We start from the raw sequence: 21,498 nt of genomic DNA on the forward strand, positions 1-21,498 counted from the left end.
AACTACTCAAGCAGTGGGGTCACTCCAACTGTGATAAATGAATTTCAAATCATCCACACTACAGGTAATTGCCACAGGACCATTATCCCTGCTCCAGACGTAGAGGAGCCGGTCCTTGTGTCATTTTCAATTCAGTGCACCAATGTCAGTCGAGCTCCTCTGACAAACTAAATTCTGAAGTGACATTTTGTGAAATGACAAGTATAAATGCAGGAGAAGGCGAATCAAATGCTATGTTTCCTTGCACACATGAACACAAAGAGTTTGTGTAAGTTTGGCTGAAAAGGAAAAGCCTGCGTGTGGGTTTGTGCATTTCATTTCAATGTGGATCCCCAGATGAATCGCGGCACAACGGCATGGACGGATATATGTTGAGAGCAATCTCAGAACTGATGTTTGTACCCAGTTATAGCACAGTCCCTCTATGCTCATTTTCAATTTCAGTCTCCTCTGACCAAACACGAGGGCTGCCTGCTCTCGTGCTCATTTGCTTGCTTGCATATTTTTTTATTTGCTTAACCAACTGGAAAGCAGACACCAAAATGATTAACAAATGGTATGCTCTTTAGTAGATGAATGTGGCTGTTAAGCCAGGGAGATGTCACCTTTCAGCAGGAAGCCCAGGATGACATGCTGAGCGAGGACTTTGTTCCACCTGGATGCATGGCAGAGTGCTGAGTGCAAAGCTGCTGACCCAGGCACTGCTTCATTGCAACCTCAACAGCAGCACTGAGGTTTGGTCCGAGGTCTGGCCGAAGACACAGTGCATCTACAAAGCCAGCTGGTGTCCATCCATACTTCCGATGAAGGTGAGAACCACATTACTCTCCTGTAAGAGTATGGTTACCTTATATAGAGAAGAATCGAGGCTCTATTGTGCAAATATAATTTTTCCTTCCTTATTACAATATATCTAACAAGTACAACACAGCTTGACGGTCATTATGCGAAATGACCTTCATATACACATATAACCTCATTCAACCCTCATATTGTGAGACGGTGGAAAACCACAGTCATCCTTGAGGTCAAGTGGGAGGTTTACTGGCACAGTTCACCAAGTCAAAAAGACCCACAAGAACCACGCACAGTGGTTTTCAGAAATTGAGCTGCTCTTACAATAAATGAATACATGTCACAGTTTGTTACTATACTGTAAAACTCTGCTGAACTACTTCGGTCAATGTCAAATGTCAAGGCAAAAGAAATGGGAGTCCACATTTACACTCTCAATAAACTGGAGTGATTCCAAGTTTTTCAGCATTTGATAAGGTCATTATAACAGCCCACACAATAGCAGTCAGATTACTGACTATTCCAGCATTTCATTTAGTCTATGCTTGCTGACAATTCTGACCTTTAAAGATTTCACATGAATTCAAGATTAGGTGGTTAATTGTGCTCTCAAATCTCAAACTTTCTCCATTTCTGGCTTCTTCCACAGCCTAGTGCTGGGAAAACCAGATATATATGAGAAAGTGTGGCACAGCTTCACCTAATTAACCTAAGAGGGAAAACTTCATCCATGGAAAATGACAATCCAAAACTCAAATTAAAACTTTTTGGATTTTTTGGTAACTGCAACTAAAAATCAACATTTATGCAAAGTCTATCATTGGAAAAACTGATGAATGTTCCCACTTTTATGTAGAAAAGACAAAGACCATGCTGTATTTGTAAACATCAGCATTTGTGCATTATCATTTTCTTTTGAGATGTGCATGTACAAAAACTGCATAGCTTTTACTGAGCTAAATGTATCTAAATTCTATGGCTATAGCTGCCAGCCAACCATTGTTTACTCCTGTACTTCATTCTTCAAGAGAATCCTGTGTGTTCAAGAGACCAAGTGGAAGGGAATTAAGGCCAGGCGCATGGGAGGTGGCTTCAAACTGTATTCTGTATCATGGTGTGGAAGGGAGGAGAAATGGTACTGGGGTCATTCTAAAGGGAGAGTATATTAAGAGCGTGTTGGAGGTTAAGCGAGTGACTGACAGGGTAATCAGTGTGAAGTTGGAAACTGAAGCTGTGATGATGAACATGCATATGCCCCACAGGTAGGTTGTGAGATGAAGGAGAAAGATTTCTGGAGTGAGTTAGATGTGCTGGTAGAGGATGCACCCAAACATGAAATAGTGGCGATTTGAGCTGACGTCAATGCGCATGTTAGCGAAGGGAACAGAGGCAATGAGGCAATGAGGAAGTAATGGGTATCAATCGATATGGCACTGAGAAATGTGGAAGGGCAGATAGTGGTTGATTTTTGCAAAAAAAGAATACTTGAATACTTATTTTAAGAAGAAGAAGGAGCACAAGGTGACATATAAGAGCAGAAGAAGGTGCATACAGGTAGACTACATTCAATGCAGGAGATGCAAAAAGAAGTTAGAAGCTGTAAGGTGGTGGCAGAAGAGAGCATAGTAAGACATGGATGGTGGTTTGTAGGATGACTTTAGATGTGAAGAAGAGGAAGACAGTAAGTGCTGAAACAAGGATCAGATGGTAGAAACTGATGGAGGAAGAATGTTGTGTGAAATTCAGGAAGGAGGTGAAACAGGCACTGGATAGAGGTGAAGTGATTTTGGACAACTGGAAAAGTACTGCAGATGTGATGAGAGAGCTAGGAAGGTACTGGGTGTGATATCTGGACAGAGGAAGGAAGACAAAGAGGTTTAGTGATCAAATGAAGATGTCCGGGAAAGTCTACAGAGGAAGAGGTTCGAGAAAAAGAAATGGGATAGCTGCAGAGATCATGAAAGTAGACAGTACAATAAGGAGATGTGGCACAAAGTGAAAAGATTAGTGGCAAAGGCTAAGGAAAGGGTATATAGTGAGCTGTATATATAATAGAATGGTCTATTGTCACTGTACGGGGGGAGGGGGGGGGGGGTACAATGAAATTATATAAAGTGGAATACTGAAGAAGCAGAAAAGGACTTGTACTGATTGCCCAGACAGAGAGACCAAGCTGGAAAGGATGTACAGCACGTAAAAAAGGCAAAAGAGGCACATAGTAATGTGCTGACAAGCAAGGAAAGTGTGGAGGTAAGGTGGAGGAAATATTATGTGGAGTTGATGAATGAAGAAAATGAGAAAGAGAAAGAGAGAGAGAGAGAGAGAGAGAGAGAGAGAGAGAGAGAGAGAGAGAGAGAGAGAGAGATGGCTGGATGATGTGGAGGGAGGACTTCAGGAAGTGCAAGAGATTAGTAAGGATGAAGTGAGGACACCTATGAACAGGATGAAAAGTGGGAAAGCAGTTAGTCCAGATGACATTCCAGTGGAGGCATGGAAATGTGTAGGAGTGGTGGGAGAGGAGTTTTTAACCAGATTGTTGAATAAAATCTTAGAAAGTGAGAGGATGCCTGAGGAGTGGAGATGAAATGTGCTGGTTCAGATTTTTAAGAACAATGATGTGCAGAGCTGCGGTAACTCCAGAGGTATAAAATTGATCAGCCACAGCATGATGTTACTGGAAACAGTATTGGAAGCTTGGCTAAGAAAAGAGGTAAAGATTTGCAAGTAGCAGAAAAGAACACAACAGATGCAATGTTTGTTCTTAGAGTGGTGATGGAGACATATCAGGAAGGCTAGAAGTTGTTAGTTCAAGGACCTGTGTGTTTATGGATTTGGAGAAAACGTATGACAGGGCACCAAGACAAGAGTTGTAGGATTGTATGAGAAAGTCTAGAGCAGGGGTGGGCAATCATGTGCCATGAAGGGCTGAGACACTGCAGGTTTTCCTTACTACCAATCACCTCAGCAGGTGATTTCATTCATGATCAGGTGCCTCAGCAGGTGATTTCATTGATAAGGTGTTTATGTTCAGGGGTGAAGCTCATCAGCAACCCACCTGCTGAGATAATTGGTTGCAATGAAAACCTGCAGTGTCTCGGCCCTTGCTGCCCACCCCTGGTCTAGAGTGACAGAGAAGTGTGAGAGGGTGGTGCAGGATATGTACAACGATAGTGACAGTGGATGGATGCATGATAGGAATGACAGAAGTGTTCAAAGTGGAGGTGGGATAAGATTAAGGATTGGCTCTGAGCTCTTTCTCATTTGCAGTGGTGATGGACAGTTTGATGGATGAGAGCAGACAGGAGTCTCAATGGACTACGATGTTTGCAGATGACATTGTGATCTCGAGTGAGAGTAGAGAACAGGTTGAAACTAGCCTGGAGAAGGGGATATACACTCTGAAGAAAAGGGGAATGAAAGTCAGAATAAAGAATAAACTGAATGTTAACGTCCAGACTTAAGACACACTTATTATCCATTTCGTATGGCTAGTATACTGGCATAGTAAGGCACTATGCTTTTTACCCATTAAAATTAACTTTATTAGGAAACTGAGCAGCTTCAACTTTACCTAAAGTCTGGGTCTTTTAGTGATGCTTAGGGCTAGTGGCCGGCGATCACCTAATTATTTCTTCTGTTTTTGTTGTTGCTAAATGCTGACAAATAATACTGTATTTGTTGTTTTTCTGCCACCTCAGTTTTTTCTCTCTGTTTGAGGTGCAGCTCCATCCAGAGATTTGAGTGGGTGTCTTCTTCTGCAAGCCTACCGTCCTGTGCACCAGAATGGACTCCCAAAATTTCCTGTATATTTGTATTGTTAATTGTATCATAGCATGGCCCAAGCAGAGGGTCACCCTTTAAGTCTGGTCTGCTTGAGATTTCTTCCTCAAATCATCAGAGGGAGTTTTTCCTTACCATTGTCACCTGTGTGCTTGCTCTGGGGGTTGGTAAGGTTAGCCCTTACTTGTGTGACGCGCCTTGAGGCAACTTTATTGTGATTTGGCACTATATAAATGAAAATAAATTGAAACTGAATTGAATTAAAATGGAATTGAATTGAGAACATCTACATTATCTTTTAAGAAGGGAACGATAATTGTATTTATAACCCTTTTGAAATACATTCATCATTCACCTTATCCACTGATAAGAATTCATTCATATCAGTGGTCCTGGCAAGCAGCCTCTCGGAAACAACTGGGAATACTCATTATTTTCTGGAACTGGCTCAAGCGTAATCTGTTACACCACTACTAAACACCACAGTTTAGTTGACGGAAAATGTTTTCCATGACATCCACAATGTCAATTACGCTTTTGTTGTTAGCCCTACGAGAACACAAAGGGTTGTTTTTATATTCCTGTCTCCTGCTGTGTGTGTATGTATATGTATGTGTATATATATATATATATATATATATATCAAGGTGTCCTCCATTAAGACACCAAAATCCAAATTGCTTGTGGTTTGCCTTGCATGACAGCTCCTCAGATTGTTTTGTGAATGTGTGAATGTAAGGAATCACTGTAAATCACTGAGCATCTGCTTTGAAATGGGATAGAGCTGTAGAAATGCCGTCTATTTTCCATTTTAATTGCCAAACAGAACAACACACACATCCCCACATCAAGTCAATAAAAAGGTTTATCAATGTCTATCCTGAGGCAGCAGCTGCCAAGATGACAAACAAGACATCTGGGGCTGAGAGTGCAGCTGTGACTGTAGAAGTGGCAGGAGATGCCTGAGTCACTAACACCTTCAGAGGGGTGAAGAGCTAGCAGCCTTATTAGAACCCCATGTCACCTCTGACAGCCCCTACGGTAGACATGTGAATGGCTTGAGAGATGGAGAGGTCTGGCACCAGCTGGCAGTGTGACCCAGGCCCCGTGGCTGCCGCCCTGGCTGTGCGATGCTAGTGTGTGGGCCTGGGAGACAGGCCAGAGCCAACTCGACTGTCTGCCTGCATAAACTCTCCCTGGGAAAGAGGACAGCCCGAGGATTCCCATGTGAACAACTGAGGCCACAACGGCCTCACCCAGGGGGTTGGACTAACCTTGAGATCCACAGAAGGGAGCAGACTGGAAAGAAGACTTCATGCACTTTCAAAGACCACAATGGAAATAAGTGCTAGTTGCTTTATTGTGTTACCCTTTTATCATGATGGTATTGTATTTATATTATACAATGGCATTTTAATAATAAATAAAAATCAATCAATCATGCTAGCTTAAAAAATAAAAACATGTTTCCAAGAAGTTAGACTCATCATTAATTTCACTTATGGACAGCATGTATCACTGTCAAGGCTGGTGGTCATTCATACCTATAACACTCTTGCAGCTTTCTTTAATTTCTGATGCTCTGAACATCAACATAGCTTATTTCTCTAGTTCTGAGGAAACTGCACTCAAAATATGATAATATATGCAGTTTCACATTAACAGTGCTCTTCTGTTCCATACATGGTCTATCAAGAAGCTTTTTACTTGTCACAAAAATAAGGACGACCGTTTAGAACTTCTGGAACGAATGAATGCTTAAAAAAAATGGGAAGAATATGCTGCTTCTCTCTGGAGAGACAGAGAAGGAGCTGCTCTCTGCCCACGGGCATCTGATGTGTCAGAGCAAAATCCAAAATGAGCTACAGCAAGGGCAGGCAACCCTCCACCCAGCAGCAAAATCATCAAACTTTTAATGTCTTGGGCAATTACCCTCAGTGAGCCCGCTTAATGGCATCCAGAGGACGTCACTAGTCACTGGTCAGTGCTCACACAGCTACACCGAACTCTTCCATATAAGTCTAATGTGTAAACTGTGTGTAGATCCATTATCATGAAGGCAGCGGTTCCCAGACAAGAGCAGAATCAGTGAATCAACCAGGGTAATAATGTTGTGTGGTCATCTAATGTGAAAATCACTAAGGGCCCTTGGGCAAGGTCCTTAATCCCCTAGTTGCTCCCGGTGTATAGTAAGCGCCGTGTATGGCAGTACCCTCACACAGGGGTGAATGTGAGGCATTATTGTAAAGCGCTTTGAGCATCTGATGCAGATGGAAAAGCGCTATATAAATGCAGTCCATTTGGTATTGCCTCTATCACAGTTCTAAGTGGGCTGAGGTGATGCCAGATGGTGACGTGAAAACTGGTCAGAGAGGATCATCACTATCACTGTGTCCATCAATGTAGTAGATGGGAAAGAAAAGATGTGCTGAACAAACCCACGATTTTAAAACTATGGTTCGGCAAGTAGAGCTCCGGTCCAAGGTTCACTTCAGACTTGGTCCTTTCTATGTGGAGTATGCATGTTCTGCTTGTGTTTGCGTGGGTTTCCTGCAGGTACTCTGGCTTCCTCCTACTTCCAAAGACAGATAATTGAACTGATAATTGTAAACTGACCATAGGCATGGGTGGGAGTGAGAGTCAGTTTGTCTGTCCATATGTGTCAGTTCTGTGATAGACTGATGGCATGTCCAGGGTGTGCCCCATCTCTCGACCTTGGGTGAGAAATGCCCAATTAAGTGGGTTCAGAAAATGGATGAGTGGAAGTAACAATCTCTGTACTGTATTTCAGTATGTGATGTGTTCTTTTCTGTGTCACAATGAAGGTGACATCCCAGTAATTTCATGTAGCATCAGTATGATGCGTTAAAAGAAAGGACCCGGTAACAAAAGCAAACAGAGTTGAATAAAGTTGAGATGGTACTATCCAGTGGACACTAAAACAGGACACTAAAAACACTGGTTTCTGAACCAGCAATTCTGCATTCTGTTTCCACTCACCACAAGAACGGAATATTGCATAGGGATACATTTCTTTCAGTGCAAGTGGAACGCTAATGATTATGTCATTCTGATGATCAGGCTGCTGCTGTGTTGACGGACCATTATATTTGTGATTGGCTCTTTAGCATCTTGCTAAGTATGACAGTAGACTCTGTGTTTCATGCTAATCTTGTGCAAGGCCAGACTTTAAAGTTTTGAGCAAACATGAGGCAGCGCAAAGTGGTTGAAATTACACATTATTCAACAAGAACAGGAGATCGACATTATGCCCTGCTAGATGGGCGATCATTTCTCACACACATATCAAAATATGGTCATTCTATAGACCAGTGACTGCTGGCTAGTGGGTAAAAATCTGTCAACCCCAGAACACTGTATCATATTCCTCACATTCCTCACAGTGTATCCGAAAGTATTCACACTTCACTTCACTTTTTCCATATTTTGGTATGTTAAATTCTTTTTTTTTCTCCTCAAAAATTGTACTCACAACACCCCATAATGACAACATGAAATTCATAAAAAAAAAAAAAATCTACAGTTCTGGCCTGGAATATGGGGCCATATTCCAGACCCTGATCCATGCATTCATCTCTTCTAGATTGGACTACTGCAATGTTCTATTTTCTGGTTTACCGCAGTCTAGCATTTGGGGTCTCCAATTGGTTCAGAATGCTGCAGCCAGACTTTTGACACGAAGCAGAAAGTTTGACCACATTACACCCATTTTGGTATCTCTTCACTGGCTTCCTGTCCCAGTGAAATCAGATTTTAAGGTTCTGCTACTAACCTATACATTTATTCATGGACTGGCACCTCCCTACCTAGCTGACCTAATTAAACCTTACGTACCAGCCCGGGCTTTACGTTCTCAAGGTGCAGGACTACTTTGTGTCCCTAAGGTGAATAAGAAGTCTGCGGGTCACAGAGCTTTCTCTTATCGTGCCCCTGTTCTGTGGAATGATCTCCCTGCATCAATAAAACAATCAGATTCTGTGGAGACTTTCAAGTCCAGACTTAAGACGCATTTATTTTCCCTTTCATATGGCTAGCATACTGGTGCAGTTTTGTTTTACGCTTTTTACTCTTTTAATTCATGTTATTAGTAATTGAAGTGGGCCGCGGCCTCAACTTCACCTAAATTCTGGGTCTTTTAGTGAAGCTTACGGCTAGCTGCCGGCGATCACCTTAGTATTTCTTCTGTTTTTCTTGTTGATTAATGCTGGCAAATAATACAGTATTTTTTGTCTTTCTGATGCCTGATTCTGATTTTCTCTATTTAAGGTGCAGCTCCATCCAGAGATGGGCGTTGTGTTTGTGTTGGCGATCCTCCTGTCCTGTGCACCAACAGCAATTCTTGTATATTCATCCGTGAATTGTTTTGTGAATTATTTCTGTAATTTATGTTTGTAGCATGGCCCAAGCAGAGGGTCACCCCTTTGAGTCTGGTCTGCTTGAGGTGATACTGTCGCTTTAAGGACTTCCCATGGTGCGAGACGTCGCGCAGCGGTCCCAGGCGCCGTCGTCAGCCTGTTTCAAGCTGAAACCTCCACATTTCAGGCTTTATTGATCCAGGACGTCGTGAGAGAACAGAGAAGTTTCAGAAGAAGTCGGTTTCAGCATTTTATCCGGATATTCCACTGTTAAAGGAGATTTTTTTAATGAAAGACGTGCGGACGGGTCCGCGCGTTGGGACGCAGCCGGCGCAGTGCGGCGGCACAAGAAAAACACCTCCGTGTTGATAACCATTTGTAAAATCCAGGCGGCTTTTGATGGCTTTCAGTGGAGTGAGTATATGAGAAATTGTTTAACAGCTGGACATGTTCCAACTTGTCCTTAAGGCTTCCAACGGAGGTGTTTTTCCTGTGGCGGAGCGTCGCAGCGGCTGCGAGCCGACGCTTCAATCCGTCCGCACGTCTTAAAAAAATTATTAAAAAAATCTCCTTTAACAGTGGAATATCCAGATAAAATGCTGAAACCGACTTCTTCTGAAACTTCTCTGTTCTCTCACGACGTCCTGGATCAATAGAGCCTGAAATGTGGAGGTTTTCAGCTTGAAACAGGCTGACGACGGCGCCTGAGAGCGCTGCGCGACGTCTCGCACCGTGGGAAGTCCTTAAAGCGACAGTATCACCTCAAAATCTCTCATCAGCCGTTAAAATTTTCACAGAAAACCAGCTTAATTTTTCGAACCGTGTCCACTTCGATGTGTCTCACATGTTTAGAAAAAATTTTGATCAAACAAAGCGCCAGTCTCTCAGCAACTTCTCAGACAAAGGAATTCCGACAAGGGGCTGGACGACTCCTCCCACAAGGAGTGCTCACAGGCGAATGACGTCACCGACAGGCGTGGAAAAACTCACGCATGCGCACGAGGGTTCAAGCATGTCTGACGTAAAAACATATGAATGAAATCCATATAGTTTTTGAAAAAAATAAAAAGGACCTATACTTTATTGACAGACCTCGTATTTGTGTTTTCTGTGTTTGCAAACCTTTTTTTTTTTTTCATTTTGCAAGATTGTTTTATGCAAATACCTGTTGTTGAATTGATGCAGGTGTTTTACTGTATTTACAACTGTCTTTTGCATTTGGTAGTGTTGTCTTGATTTGGTACCCATAGTTGAAACCACTTAAAGCTAAACATAAAACTAAAATAATATGCGTTGTACTCCAGTCTGCATTTGCAATTCCAGTGCTACGCTGTGTTATAAATTCTGAAAGGTTAACAGCTCAAACCATTTACAGTGATACTGCAAGGAGCCCTCATTGCTCCCACAATATTCCATATCGCAATATTATTTAATTAGCCACTTAAGGCCTTCTTTCATTTTAATGCTATGAGTACAGAGCGGCAGCAGCAGAGCGGCGTAGATAAAGATTTAAGTTGTCTTGCAACAACGGAGTCTATATACTAATGGCTATTCCCCCTTGAGTAGTTGTGCGCCCCTGGGAGACAGCGCTGTGTGCTTCATAGACATACACGCATACATCACTTCAAAACCAAAGCTTTTATTTAGCACAGTGGCCTATTGTCACAGCAGATTCTTTGCTAAGCCAGCAAAAGCCAATTAAATGTGATCTGAAATGCCTGCGTTCTTCTGATAAACTTTCTCAAAAACCACGCAGCAACACTTTTTTCCCTTTTTTTTTTTAATCTGATGCACACCCTAGGCTCTGCGAGACAATAACATGCAGCGTCTCTGCACAGCACCACTATTCTGCGAAACAATAGGGTAAAATGACCTTTCATATTTTAAAATGAGTCATTTTAATTGTTACTTTGCTCTCCTAGCAATCAGATGACACCCTGTTTTGGTGTAATTTCCTTTCTTTCCATCTGCCTTGATCTCACGGATCACTGCATCCAGTACAGAAGCCAGCATCCGGCCAGGAGTGATCCCTCCTCACCCACAGCCAGGTGTTAGACTGATAATTGGCCGATGGTGTGGATTTTTCTGTCGTACTTGGCTAAACCACTGATAAAGCCACTGACTGGCTCGCACTGAACACACCATCACATTATTACTCTCAGAGAGGAAACAGTAACTCCGTAACATTTCTGTGTGCACAGCATAAAGTTGTGTTCCACCTGTGAGAAAATGCAAATTGTATTTGGTGGTGGGGGGAGGGGGGGGTATGCACTCTGTTGGCTGGGCAAAATGTATCTTCATTAATTGGTGTAATTCGTCAGAAAGTGCATCCTCTGTTCCCCAACTTAGCTCTTAAATCAAATGTAGTGTCACTAAAAAAGAAATAGATGCAGTCGCCCTACTAAAGATAATCCAGTCTGTTATTCTTGTTTCAAACAGACTGGGGCTGTTTTGTACAGTGTTTCGCTGTTTAGGAGTTTATATTTACCAGGACCAGACAGAGTAAATTCCAGCTCTCACCCTCTCTGCGGCCAGCCGGGACCAGTGAAGCAGAGGCAGAGAAGGGTGCTGTGTGTCCTGCTTGACCCACCCTGCAAATGAGAGGGTGCTGTGGTGCAGTGGCTGTTCCTAATTACTACCAAACGGCTGCAAATACATAAGGCTCAAGCAAAGAAGCCCAGCTACAGTGCCAGGCAAGGGGACAAGCCCTACAGTGTGGGGAGGCCACATGCGGCTCTGCTTTACCCTGGGTTCACTCCCACGCCACGAGGCCCCCGCTGCAGCCCAGCGCTCCTGCTGCCTCATCAACTTCGCCGGCTGAAATTGCAGGGTGGCAGGGGAATCGTGTCTGTAAATACAACAGCGCTGGCAAAGACATGTCATGGTCCCTATTCAGCTGGCTGGGACGTTTGTGGAGGAGGTATGTCTGTTTAGATCCATGTACACCATGACAGCTGTTGAACTTTGGTCCAAGGCACCGAAGCGTGAAGAAAATAAAAGAGGAACTTAACCTTGAGACAGGTACGGAGCAAAAAATTTGGAAACAACTTCTCAGGCGTTTGCAACTGAATCCAGTGTATCATTATTGTGATGATAAAAGTCAGCACATTGTTTATGTGTTTGCAGCGTGTAATTGTGATTAAAACAAACAGACAAAAACAAACAAACAAAAAAAAAAATCACCTGTCTGTTCCTCTCATCCATAATCCTGGTGATCTGTATCTTCTTCCGACCCATAGCTGCAACTTTTCCGGCAATATCGGGAAAAAAAACACTTTCTTCTTCTGCTCTCCTAGCACATCATGCAATCTTCTCTTTGCTCGTACACTCTCACGCGTCACAGTCAATTTTTGTTCAACTGTTGGACCACACCACAATCTGTAAGAAAACAGAAAGAAACAGATGGAAGTTAACAGATTCAGTGATACCTTCTGTGCTACTTCAGAGCACCTGAGGGTTCTGTTCTCAAGCACATTTAGAAGGTTTGAGCATCACATGGCATTCTCTTATTGCCCCTGCTGCACCCGAGCCACAGCCTACTGAATATTTGTAATGTGCTGCACAAAGGCTTGCAACACAATTTTAAATAATAATAATAACAGTAATTGAAATAATGAAACTACAGTAATATCATATTTTTTAAAAATTACTGAATTACCCCAACCATTGTGTAGTTCCAATGGGACATCACCAAGCCACCAAGCCTGAACATTTCATAAAGTACACTTTCAAATTGGAAAATAACTAAATAATGTACAGAATTACGTATTATATATTATGATGATTGTTTTGGTGCCCCCTCGAGCAAGTGGTGCCCGACACCCATCATGTTATGCACATGGTGGGAGATGTGGCTCCAATGATACGGATCCCTGTATATTTTAAGTGGGTATATGGAAATCACAGGGTTTTTTTTTTTAAGTTGGTATACATGGTAGTCTAGCGTATCACATAGACTATACTACTGTATCTAGGCTAACAAAGTTTTCTTTAAAATACAGTACACTTAAATATTATTCATATTGTTCCCAGGCCTCCAACACAAATACAAATGGAAACAGATTTTCATGACATGTCAAAAAAGCATAAGAAAAGAACACGGCTGAAGAGTGATTCAAAATGTTGAGAACTGATGGTCACTTTGTGGATCCTGAAGCATGTCCGTTAATTAAACAAGATATATTGATGTGCACAAGCAAAGTGCTGAGCTGTAGATGTAGACAGTTGGGACAATTTGTCAGATAGTAATGAAGCTGAAAAACATTTACACGCATTCTCTTTGTATGCAGAACATACTACAGGTGTTTTAGCCTAGCATGTTAACACTTAACAGGTGGATAATCAGGGTGACCGTTCCAGTACAATCGTACACTCGTCAGGACTGACGTAATGCCATTTCACTCATAGTGCTGCAGCTTAGCTAAAATTTCCATAACAACTGTTCATTGGGTGATAAAAAAAAACCCATCAAAGTTGGCATACATATTCTAAATTAACTAATGTTTATTTTCAGATATGGAGCTATCCTGGAGCTGACCTCTAATGAGCTACAGGGGTCAATAAAGAATTACACAGGGTTCAAAATTTTAAAAAGCTCCAGTCATGTTGAAAATTATACCACATTATTTGTTTGATGATAACAATTCTAAAAAGGTATAGTTTGGACTATCTATGACTGAATGTTCTGGAGTTATGAGGTACAAACAGCAAAAATGGTGACAAAGGTCAGTTTCAGTTTGTACAGGGGTCAAAAGTAAAAGTGGTAAAAAGTGATGTAAATTATTGGTTGAGCTAATAGGATTAATAAATGGAATAGTTTGCACCATCTGTCATGCTTAGTTATCATGTTATGGGGTAACATATGTCATATGTCATAGAATCCAATGGATGTTGACCTTGTTTGACCTTTACTTTGGACACCAAGCATTCAACATAGCCAAAACTATTTAAGACCTTATGAACTATTGAAGACCTTACACTGCAGCTTTCAGGAAATCAATTGACAGCATTAATTGATGTATTTGGACTCATGAAAAAGCCTGTAAACATCCACAAATTAGCTGCATCATTATAAAACCTGCAGTGTTCAAAGCATGTGAAAAAAGTAGCGGCTAATAGTCCAGAAATTACAGGCTCAGGGATCCCAAATATAGCTACCAATGGGCATGGCTGCACAGTGATTCCAAGATTTTTTGACATAATACAAAAAGCCAAAAATGACAAGTTTGAACAAAAGAAGAACATATGACTTGAATGACAAGGAGAGCAATGACATCTATCACATTTGTCTACTATGTCACAAAATATTGCAGAAAATCTTGATTTAGAAAAATGAACCCTATGTAGAACTTTAAATTGGAAAAGTCCAAGCCGTGCAGAAGAGGAAGTGGTTCTAATCCTATACATAGCTTGATCCCACAGTGCATCCTTCATTTGCATACCCAGTTCCTTTTCCCATGCAATCTTAATTTTACTGACGGAATCCGATTTAAAAGATAAGATGTAAGACTTCAAAACAGATCCTTTTTCGTGTGGATTAAGGGAGCGCAAATTCTCCCAGAACTGTTTAAGGGTATCAATGCAAAATTTGAAAAAGTCTCAGAAATGAGATCAGTGTCACAGGAAGTCTGTAAGTGGTGGACAAGTTGGCAAAGGAATCAAAAACCCCTAAGCAAATAAATCTTTCAAACATTTTAAACCTTTACCATACTAGAGGGAAAAGGTTATGTCCAAAAGTGAAGGGGAAAATAAATGACTGTTCTTAATTGGCGCTAAAAGAGAGACAGCCTCAAATTTGTAATGATGTCTAAAGTGGTACCAAATCTTAAGGTCCTTCACACATAACATGACTGAAGTCGACTAGTGCACGAAGGAGGAAGTGCATGCCATTTGTGAAAAATTGGAGCCACCTCAAACGCCTTGTACAGCTGTTGCCACAACACTCGCATACACAAGTGGCCGAAAGACAGTGAGTGCCCTGCGCATGCTCATTCAATCCCCCTCTCGACAGGTGTCGGACAAATTCCAGGTGTCACACAGGAACATCTAACACCGTTCGCTTGACACTTACAAAATGTGTGGCAATTTCCACTGTAAGCACAAAAATAGTGAGCAGACGATCACTTTTGAGCTGGCTGTGAAATTTGTCTAAGTGCCCCCACAAGTGTGGCATTGCAAAATAGCAACACACATATGGCGTGCCAGAGTGTCAGCTCCCCCCGCAACACATGTGCCGTGCATGTGAATCTCACTTGTGTTGTGCCACCACCCCCTCCCCCCAACAAAGCCTCGGTCCCACCAAATAATAACCCATGAATAATGAGCCATACATGGGTGTGTCAGCAATTATTTGAAGAATGAGCCACGTTTTAATCTATTACGTATCCGCAATGAAGAAGCCTCTACGTGCCACATGTGCCAGCTATCAGCCTTTAGTGAGCCACGACTGACCTGTCATTTGAGCCCCGTCCAGCCTCGAATGGCTCGTGTCGCTGCATATGATCCACGTCAAGCCACATATGATCCATGTAGCACCATGTAACGCAACGTTGGTGCACGTTTAGGTATGGGTTTGGTCCAAACCTCCAGCCCTCCCACACTTGGTCCCTTTAAAGTGTGGGTTTTCATTTCACAGCATCCATTCAAGATCTCATCTTTTAAACGCAGTCCAAAAATACACACTCCAATACAGTCCGGGCGGTGTGTGGCATGCATCAGGCTGCTGTTCACCTGTGTTCCAGAGTCATTAAATGCACCAGACCAGCTAGAATCAAACCACGGGTTCCTGAACAGTCGCCTCAGTGCTTCCTCTCACTGGCTTGATTTCTTCTGCAGCATTGTGACACTGTGATCCAACTTTTAACTTTGTGTTCGTCTGTTAATGTCTGCAAAATCACTCTTTTGCGCACATGCTCTGTGCTGCTTCACACTGGCTTTATTTCTTCCGTGGTATTTTGACACAGTGATCCAACTTTTAACTTTGCGTTCATTCATTATTGACTGCAAAATCCCTCTTTTGCATGCGCATTTTGCATTCCTGGACAGACGCCTTTGCGCTCCTTCTCGCTGGCTTCATTTCTTACGCGGCTTCGCTGGCTTTATTTCTTCTGTGGCTTTAAACACACATTTGACACCGTGATCCAACTTTTAACTTTGTGTTCATCCGTTATTGACTGCAAAATCACTCTTTTGTGAACTGGAGTTTTGCGTAAATGCTTTTCTTGAGTGAGTCATTGAGTCAGTTTACACAGAGTGTGCCTCATCTGATCCATTAACAAGATGTTAAAGCTCTCATAAACATACTTTTACAGCAGCTTATAAAGAAGGAATGAATATGCAACTGTTTTACCAAGCTATTATAATAAAACATAATAAGCTGTTCCAAAATACGCTCTCCGCTTCATGGAGCAGGAGAGAGAGGGACAAAAAGATAAAACGGTCCTCTGTGATTCCAGAAGCAATTCGAGGTGTTTTCAACATCCAGGTTTTGACAGAAAATGATTAATCCACTACAAAATAATTATTTTATATGCAGTGTCCGGTGCACAAAGCAGGTGGAATTGTGCGCAAGAGGGCCTGTCCAAAACAGCCTCTCCGATCCTCGTAGCTGCCAGGCGCTCGGATAATGGGCTTTTAGCAGCCTCATCCTCACCACACACATGCCTCAAAAATCCTTGTTTGTCCATGAGGTACCTTGTACACAAACTGCCACACGCTGTTGTTGCTAAATTTTGAACTTCTTGAAATTAGTGCCACGCTCAGAGATGAGCCTCATTAACTGAATATTCTGCCTCTAAGAGCCTCTCAGAGACACTATTCTCCTATGACTGTTGGATATCTCCTCTAGTACAAAAAAAAAAAAACCATGCTGCGTGGCTCATTATTCACTGTTCATTATTTGGTGGGACCAGGGCTTAAGACTGCACAAAGCCCGAGGGAGCTGGAGGTAATCTTACCCTTAACAGACCCCCAAACCCCAACACTCATACACACTAACACTTAAAAGTCCCATTAAGAACAAGGGACAGCAGTGAAAAACTCCAAAACAACAAACTGTCTATAGTGGCTCGCAATAGGCAGAAAAAAATTCAACCAAAAACAAGCTACCTGGGGGAATAAACTGATTTGAAAAACAAAACAAAAACTCAGCAAAAACGCTGAAGGAACGCCCACTGATCTCGGGATAAATATACCACAGTGCACCAAATCAATGGTACCATTGATGTAAGGAAGAAAAGAAAAAAAGGGGGGATGGGTGCATTCAGCACATTAGCATCATTCAAAAATAAATAAATAAAAATAAACAAGGCCCAACCCATGTCAAAGTGTCCTCTGCCCAGAACAGGTCTGAGACACCAAATCAAGGCTGTAGACAAGGATTATGGTACTGAACCCACAGCAACCATAAAAGAGAGGGGAAGAAGAAAGAGTACACTGAAAGTGCAATTAGCAGACCAAGCAAGTTCACCTAATAAATAAAATTACAACTCCAAGTGGAAGCTCAAGGGGTGACACACACAAAGAATGTACTTATTTATCGCTGTAAATAAAGTAAAACAGCGTGTACCCATTCTTCAACTCACGACCAACTAATAAACTGCTAAGCAGCCAATTGTGTGACAGCATCCCCTATAAGAATTACAATTAACCTGCTGGATTAAAAAAAACGAAACAAAAAAAAAAAAACATACAAATCTGGAGTATCTGACACCACTGAATGTGCATGGGCATGGGTTACCTTTGCGGTGTGGTTGGAAAACAGAGGTACGAGGTGTATTAGATAAGAAACCGACACTTATTTTTTTTTTAACTATATGGATTTGAATGACGTGCGATTACACCAATCATGCTTGAACCCTCGTGCGCATGCGTGAGTTTTTTCACGCGTGTCGGTGACGTCATTTCCCTGTGGGCAGGCCTTGAGTGAGATGTGGTCCAGCCCTCTTGGCTGAATTCCTTTGTTTCACACGCTGCCCAAGACGGCGCGAGTTGCTTTATCAAAATTTTTTCTGGACCTGTGAGGAATATCCGAGTGGACACTATTCGAGAAATTTAGCTGGTTTTCGGTGAAAAGTTTAACGGCCGATGAGAGATTATGGGGTGTTTCTGTCGCTGTAAGGACTTCCCACGGAGCGGGACATCGCGCAGCGCTTCCAGGCGCCGTCGTCGGCCTGTTTTGAGCTGAAAACATCCTAATTTAAGGCTTAGTTCACCCAGGACGTCGTGAGAGAACAGAGAAGATTCAGAAGAGGCCGGCATGAGGACTTTATGCGGACATTCCACTGTTTAAGGACATTTTGTAATGAAAGACGTGCGCGCAAATTCGCCGAGTCGTCACGGAAACGACTCGGCGAATTTGCGCGAATCTGTGTGCGCCGCGACAGGAAAAACACCTCCGTGCTGAAAACCATTTGTAAAATTCAGGCGGCTTTTGATGGCTTTCAACAACTAAGAAATTGTTTAACAGCTTGGGCATGTTCCAACTTGTCCGTTAAGGTTTCCAACGGAGGTGTTTTTCCTGTCGCGACCCCCCCGCGGTCGGGTCCAGCCTGACATGCGACTCTGCCCGCACGTTCTTTCATTACAAAATGTCCGTTAACAATGGAATGTCTGAATAAACTCCTCATGCCGACTTCTTCTGAAAGTTCTCTGTTCTCTGACGACTTCCTGGGTCAACAGAGCCTGAAATGTGGAAGTTTTCAACTTGAAACGGCGAGACGCTGCCGCCTCGAAGCGCAGATCGCCGTCAGGCACCGTGGGCCGTCCTTAAAGCGACACTACCAGACCAAAATCTCTCATCAGCCGTTAAAATTTTTACCGAAAACCAGCTGAATTTATCGAATGGTGTCCACTCAGATGTGCCTTACAGCTTTTGAAAAATTTTTTATCAAACAAAGCAGCAGTCTCTGAGCCATTCCTAAACAATGAAAAATCGACGAGAGGGTGGGCGACTCCTCACTCAAAGACTGCCCACAGGCGAATGACATAACCGACAGGCGTGAAAAAACTCTTGCATGCCCACGAGGGTTCAAGCATGTCTGATGTAATCACACGTGATTCAAATCCATATGGTTTTTGAAAAAAATAATAAGGTCGGATACTTTTCTAACAGACCTCGTAGTTATATCGCTGATGTTGATCTAACGCAGCTCTCTGTCTTAACGCAAAATATCAACACAATCACCATGATGGAGTAATCTGGCAACAAAGGCTCGTGGCCGTGCACCAGACTTGGGGCTGGGTAGAAGAGGTCAATGGGACTGCTTCAGAACTGGTTCCTTTTCCAGGCCGAACACTTCTTTTTGCAGAGCAGCCACAGGAACAGTAGTGCTGCTTTTGGGGCCTTCTGGTCCTCCCACAATCCTTTGTTTCATCTGGATCTGGCCTCCAAATCGTCACATTTCTCCTCCAATTTGGCAAAATTAGCTGTGAGGCCTTTAACTGTCATTTTCATGGCTGCAACATCATCGGAGAAGCTAGTGAGCAAATGTTCCATTTCCCCCACAGTATCTTTCAATGCTAGCATGTTAGCTTCAGCAGAGGCTTTGTCGATCGCCATTTGTGTCTTCAAAGATTGTAAATCGAGCCCGAGAGGTACCAATGCATCTTCCAATGCCAAGTGAAGTTTGGTATTTCAGGACTGCCATCTCTTTCTTCATAGTGGCTGCTTACTTGTGTTTCAGATCTTCCATGTCGAGTACGAACTCTGGCTGGGGAGAAGTGCAAGCAGCAGGTAGAGACGCATCAGAAGAGGCCGCGGCTGAAGCTTGTTTAAGAGGCCTCGTTTGTGACTGATTTGTGGCACGGCTATTATTGGTCTTCCCAGTCATCATCGCCTGGTGTCTCAATGGTACAGAGAAAATGTAAAAAAAAAAAAAAAAAAACTAAGGGTAAAAATGAAGGAAACACACTGTAAATAACAATCTAAGACTAGAAAAGTGGGAGCGTCCACAATCCACATCTTACTTCATTACCAGCTCAGTCCCCCCCCCCCCCCCCCCCCCCCAACACTTCGGATGAAAATTCAACTTCATTAACAAAAACTATAACTTCTTTCACATTTTCAGTGTTTAGAAGTGATCATGTCTGAGTCCTTTCAAATATTAACTCAATAAAAAGAGCTCAGAGAGTCGAGGAAAATGACACCCAAATTTCAAAGTATCATGCATGTAGAGAAAATGTTACATTAGCTTTTAAACACTCACGTTCCCCAACAACAAAATATCTGCACATACTTCCATAAAAGCAGCCATTTTCCGAAGTATTACCATGTTGACAGAAATGCGATTTCAATCAATGACTGATCCCCAACAAACTCCAATTACTTCTTCCCATCAACATACCCAATGTCCGTGCCACATTTGGTCAAAATTGGATTTGGTGTTAAGATACCACACCAATGTTCATAAAACCATAGTTACTGAGAGCGCACACCTCTGGTGGCATTAATAATAAACATATGATTAACTGTTTTGCAAAAAAAAAAAAAAAGACAAAGCAAAAGCAATATTAACGACAGCAATTATATAATTTGATATACAGTATTATATGTGCTAAATAAGAAGACCTAACATTTCAAAAGCTTGTCAGAATTTAAAGCTTTTATCTGCCAAAAAAAAAAAATAAATAGTGCTGGAGCATTTAAAGTTAAAAACTTACTTCTGCTGCATACTACACATAAAATAAATTCTTCTGTTTTTGAAGATCAAATATTTTTGACTTGTACCTTTTTGCTTTGTAGTGGGTTTTTGTGTGTAGGCATGGTGGGCAGTAGCCTAGCTGGGCATGACCACTTGGACAAAAAGACAATCCTAAAGCAAACACTGAGCAAGATTACTTGCATATCTAAACATTTAGATAATATATATGCTATGATGCTACCTTCATCCTAATACAACACCTGCTGCTGGTAGAGACAGAGCGGCAAGCTCTTCACTGACCACTCTGATGATAGTTTTGTTGCAAACAAGATTAAGAGAGCAAACATCTGTGACTGACAGAAGAGCTGAAATCTCCTGGGTTGTAGAAGAAGCCAGGGAGAATAGTGGAGTCAGGCTTGATTCCCACATGAGCATGTAACCTGGCCAGTGGTTTACAGTGTACAGTTCCCCAGGGGATGGCTAGCTCCGTCTTGTTTATGCTTCACTCCAAGAAGATATATACTGTACCTCCCTCCCTGGAGGCACATTCATCACTTACAACCAGGAAATAGAAAATGTCTAAACAACTACATTTCCCCTATGAGCACAAATGTAGAAAGGTTAACAGCTCAGGCCATTAGATGCAGTCACCAGTTGGAAGCTTAAGAAGCCAGGGCCCGAATTGGCAGTGAACACGAAAATGACCAGTTCCAGCGGTGCACAGTCATTATGGGTTACAGATGGACTGGCATTTTGGTGTCTGGCTGTCTGCTTTGGGCTTCTGCTGTAGACAAACGTGACTGAGATCACCTTGCTAACTACCCACGCATGGTTGTCTAAGCCAGGAAAGTAGCCACATGAACCCCCACAAGTAAGAATTTCCATAAACCACATCAAAACAGGAGGGA

The 21,498-nt window shown here is 42.4% G+C and overlaps 1 protein-coding gene across 5 annotated transcripts in view; it reads right to left on the minus strand.

The window, feature by feature from the left end:
• The window catches only part of mef2aa (myocyte enhancer factor 2aa), a 186,008-nt gene that overhangs the window by 92,322 nt on the left and 72,188 nt on the right, over positions 1-21,498 (minus strand). For all 5 annotated transcript variants that reach the window (XM_034176558.1, XM_034176559.1, XM_034176560.1 and 2 more), the window contains exon 2: positions 12,135-12,329. In XM_034176558.1, coding sequence (XP_034032449.1) covers positions 12,135-12,188 — 54 coding nt within the window. In that variant the 5' untranslated portion in view covers positions 12,189-12,329. The remainder of the gene's footprint in view (positions 1-12,134; positions 12,330-21,498) is intronic.

Source organism: Thalassophryne amazonica, chromosome 8 (genome assembly GCF_902500255.1).
Source record: "Thalassophryne amazonica chromosome 8, fThaAma1.1, whole genome shotgun sequence".
NCBI lineage: Eukaryota > Metazoa > Chordata > Actinopteri > Batrachoidiformes > Batrachoididae > Thalassophryne > Thalassophryne amazonica.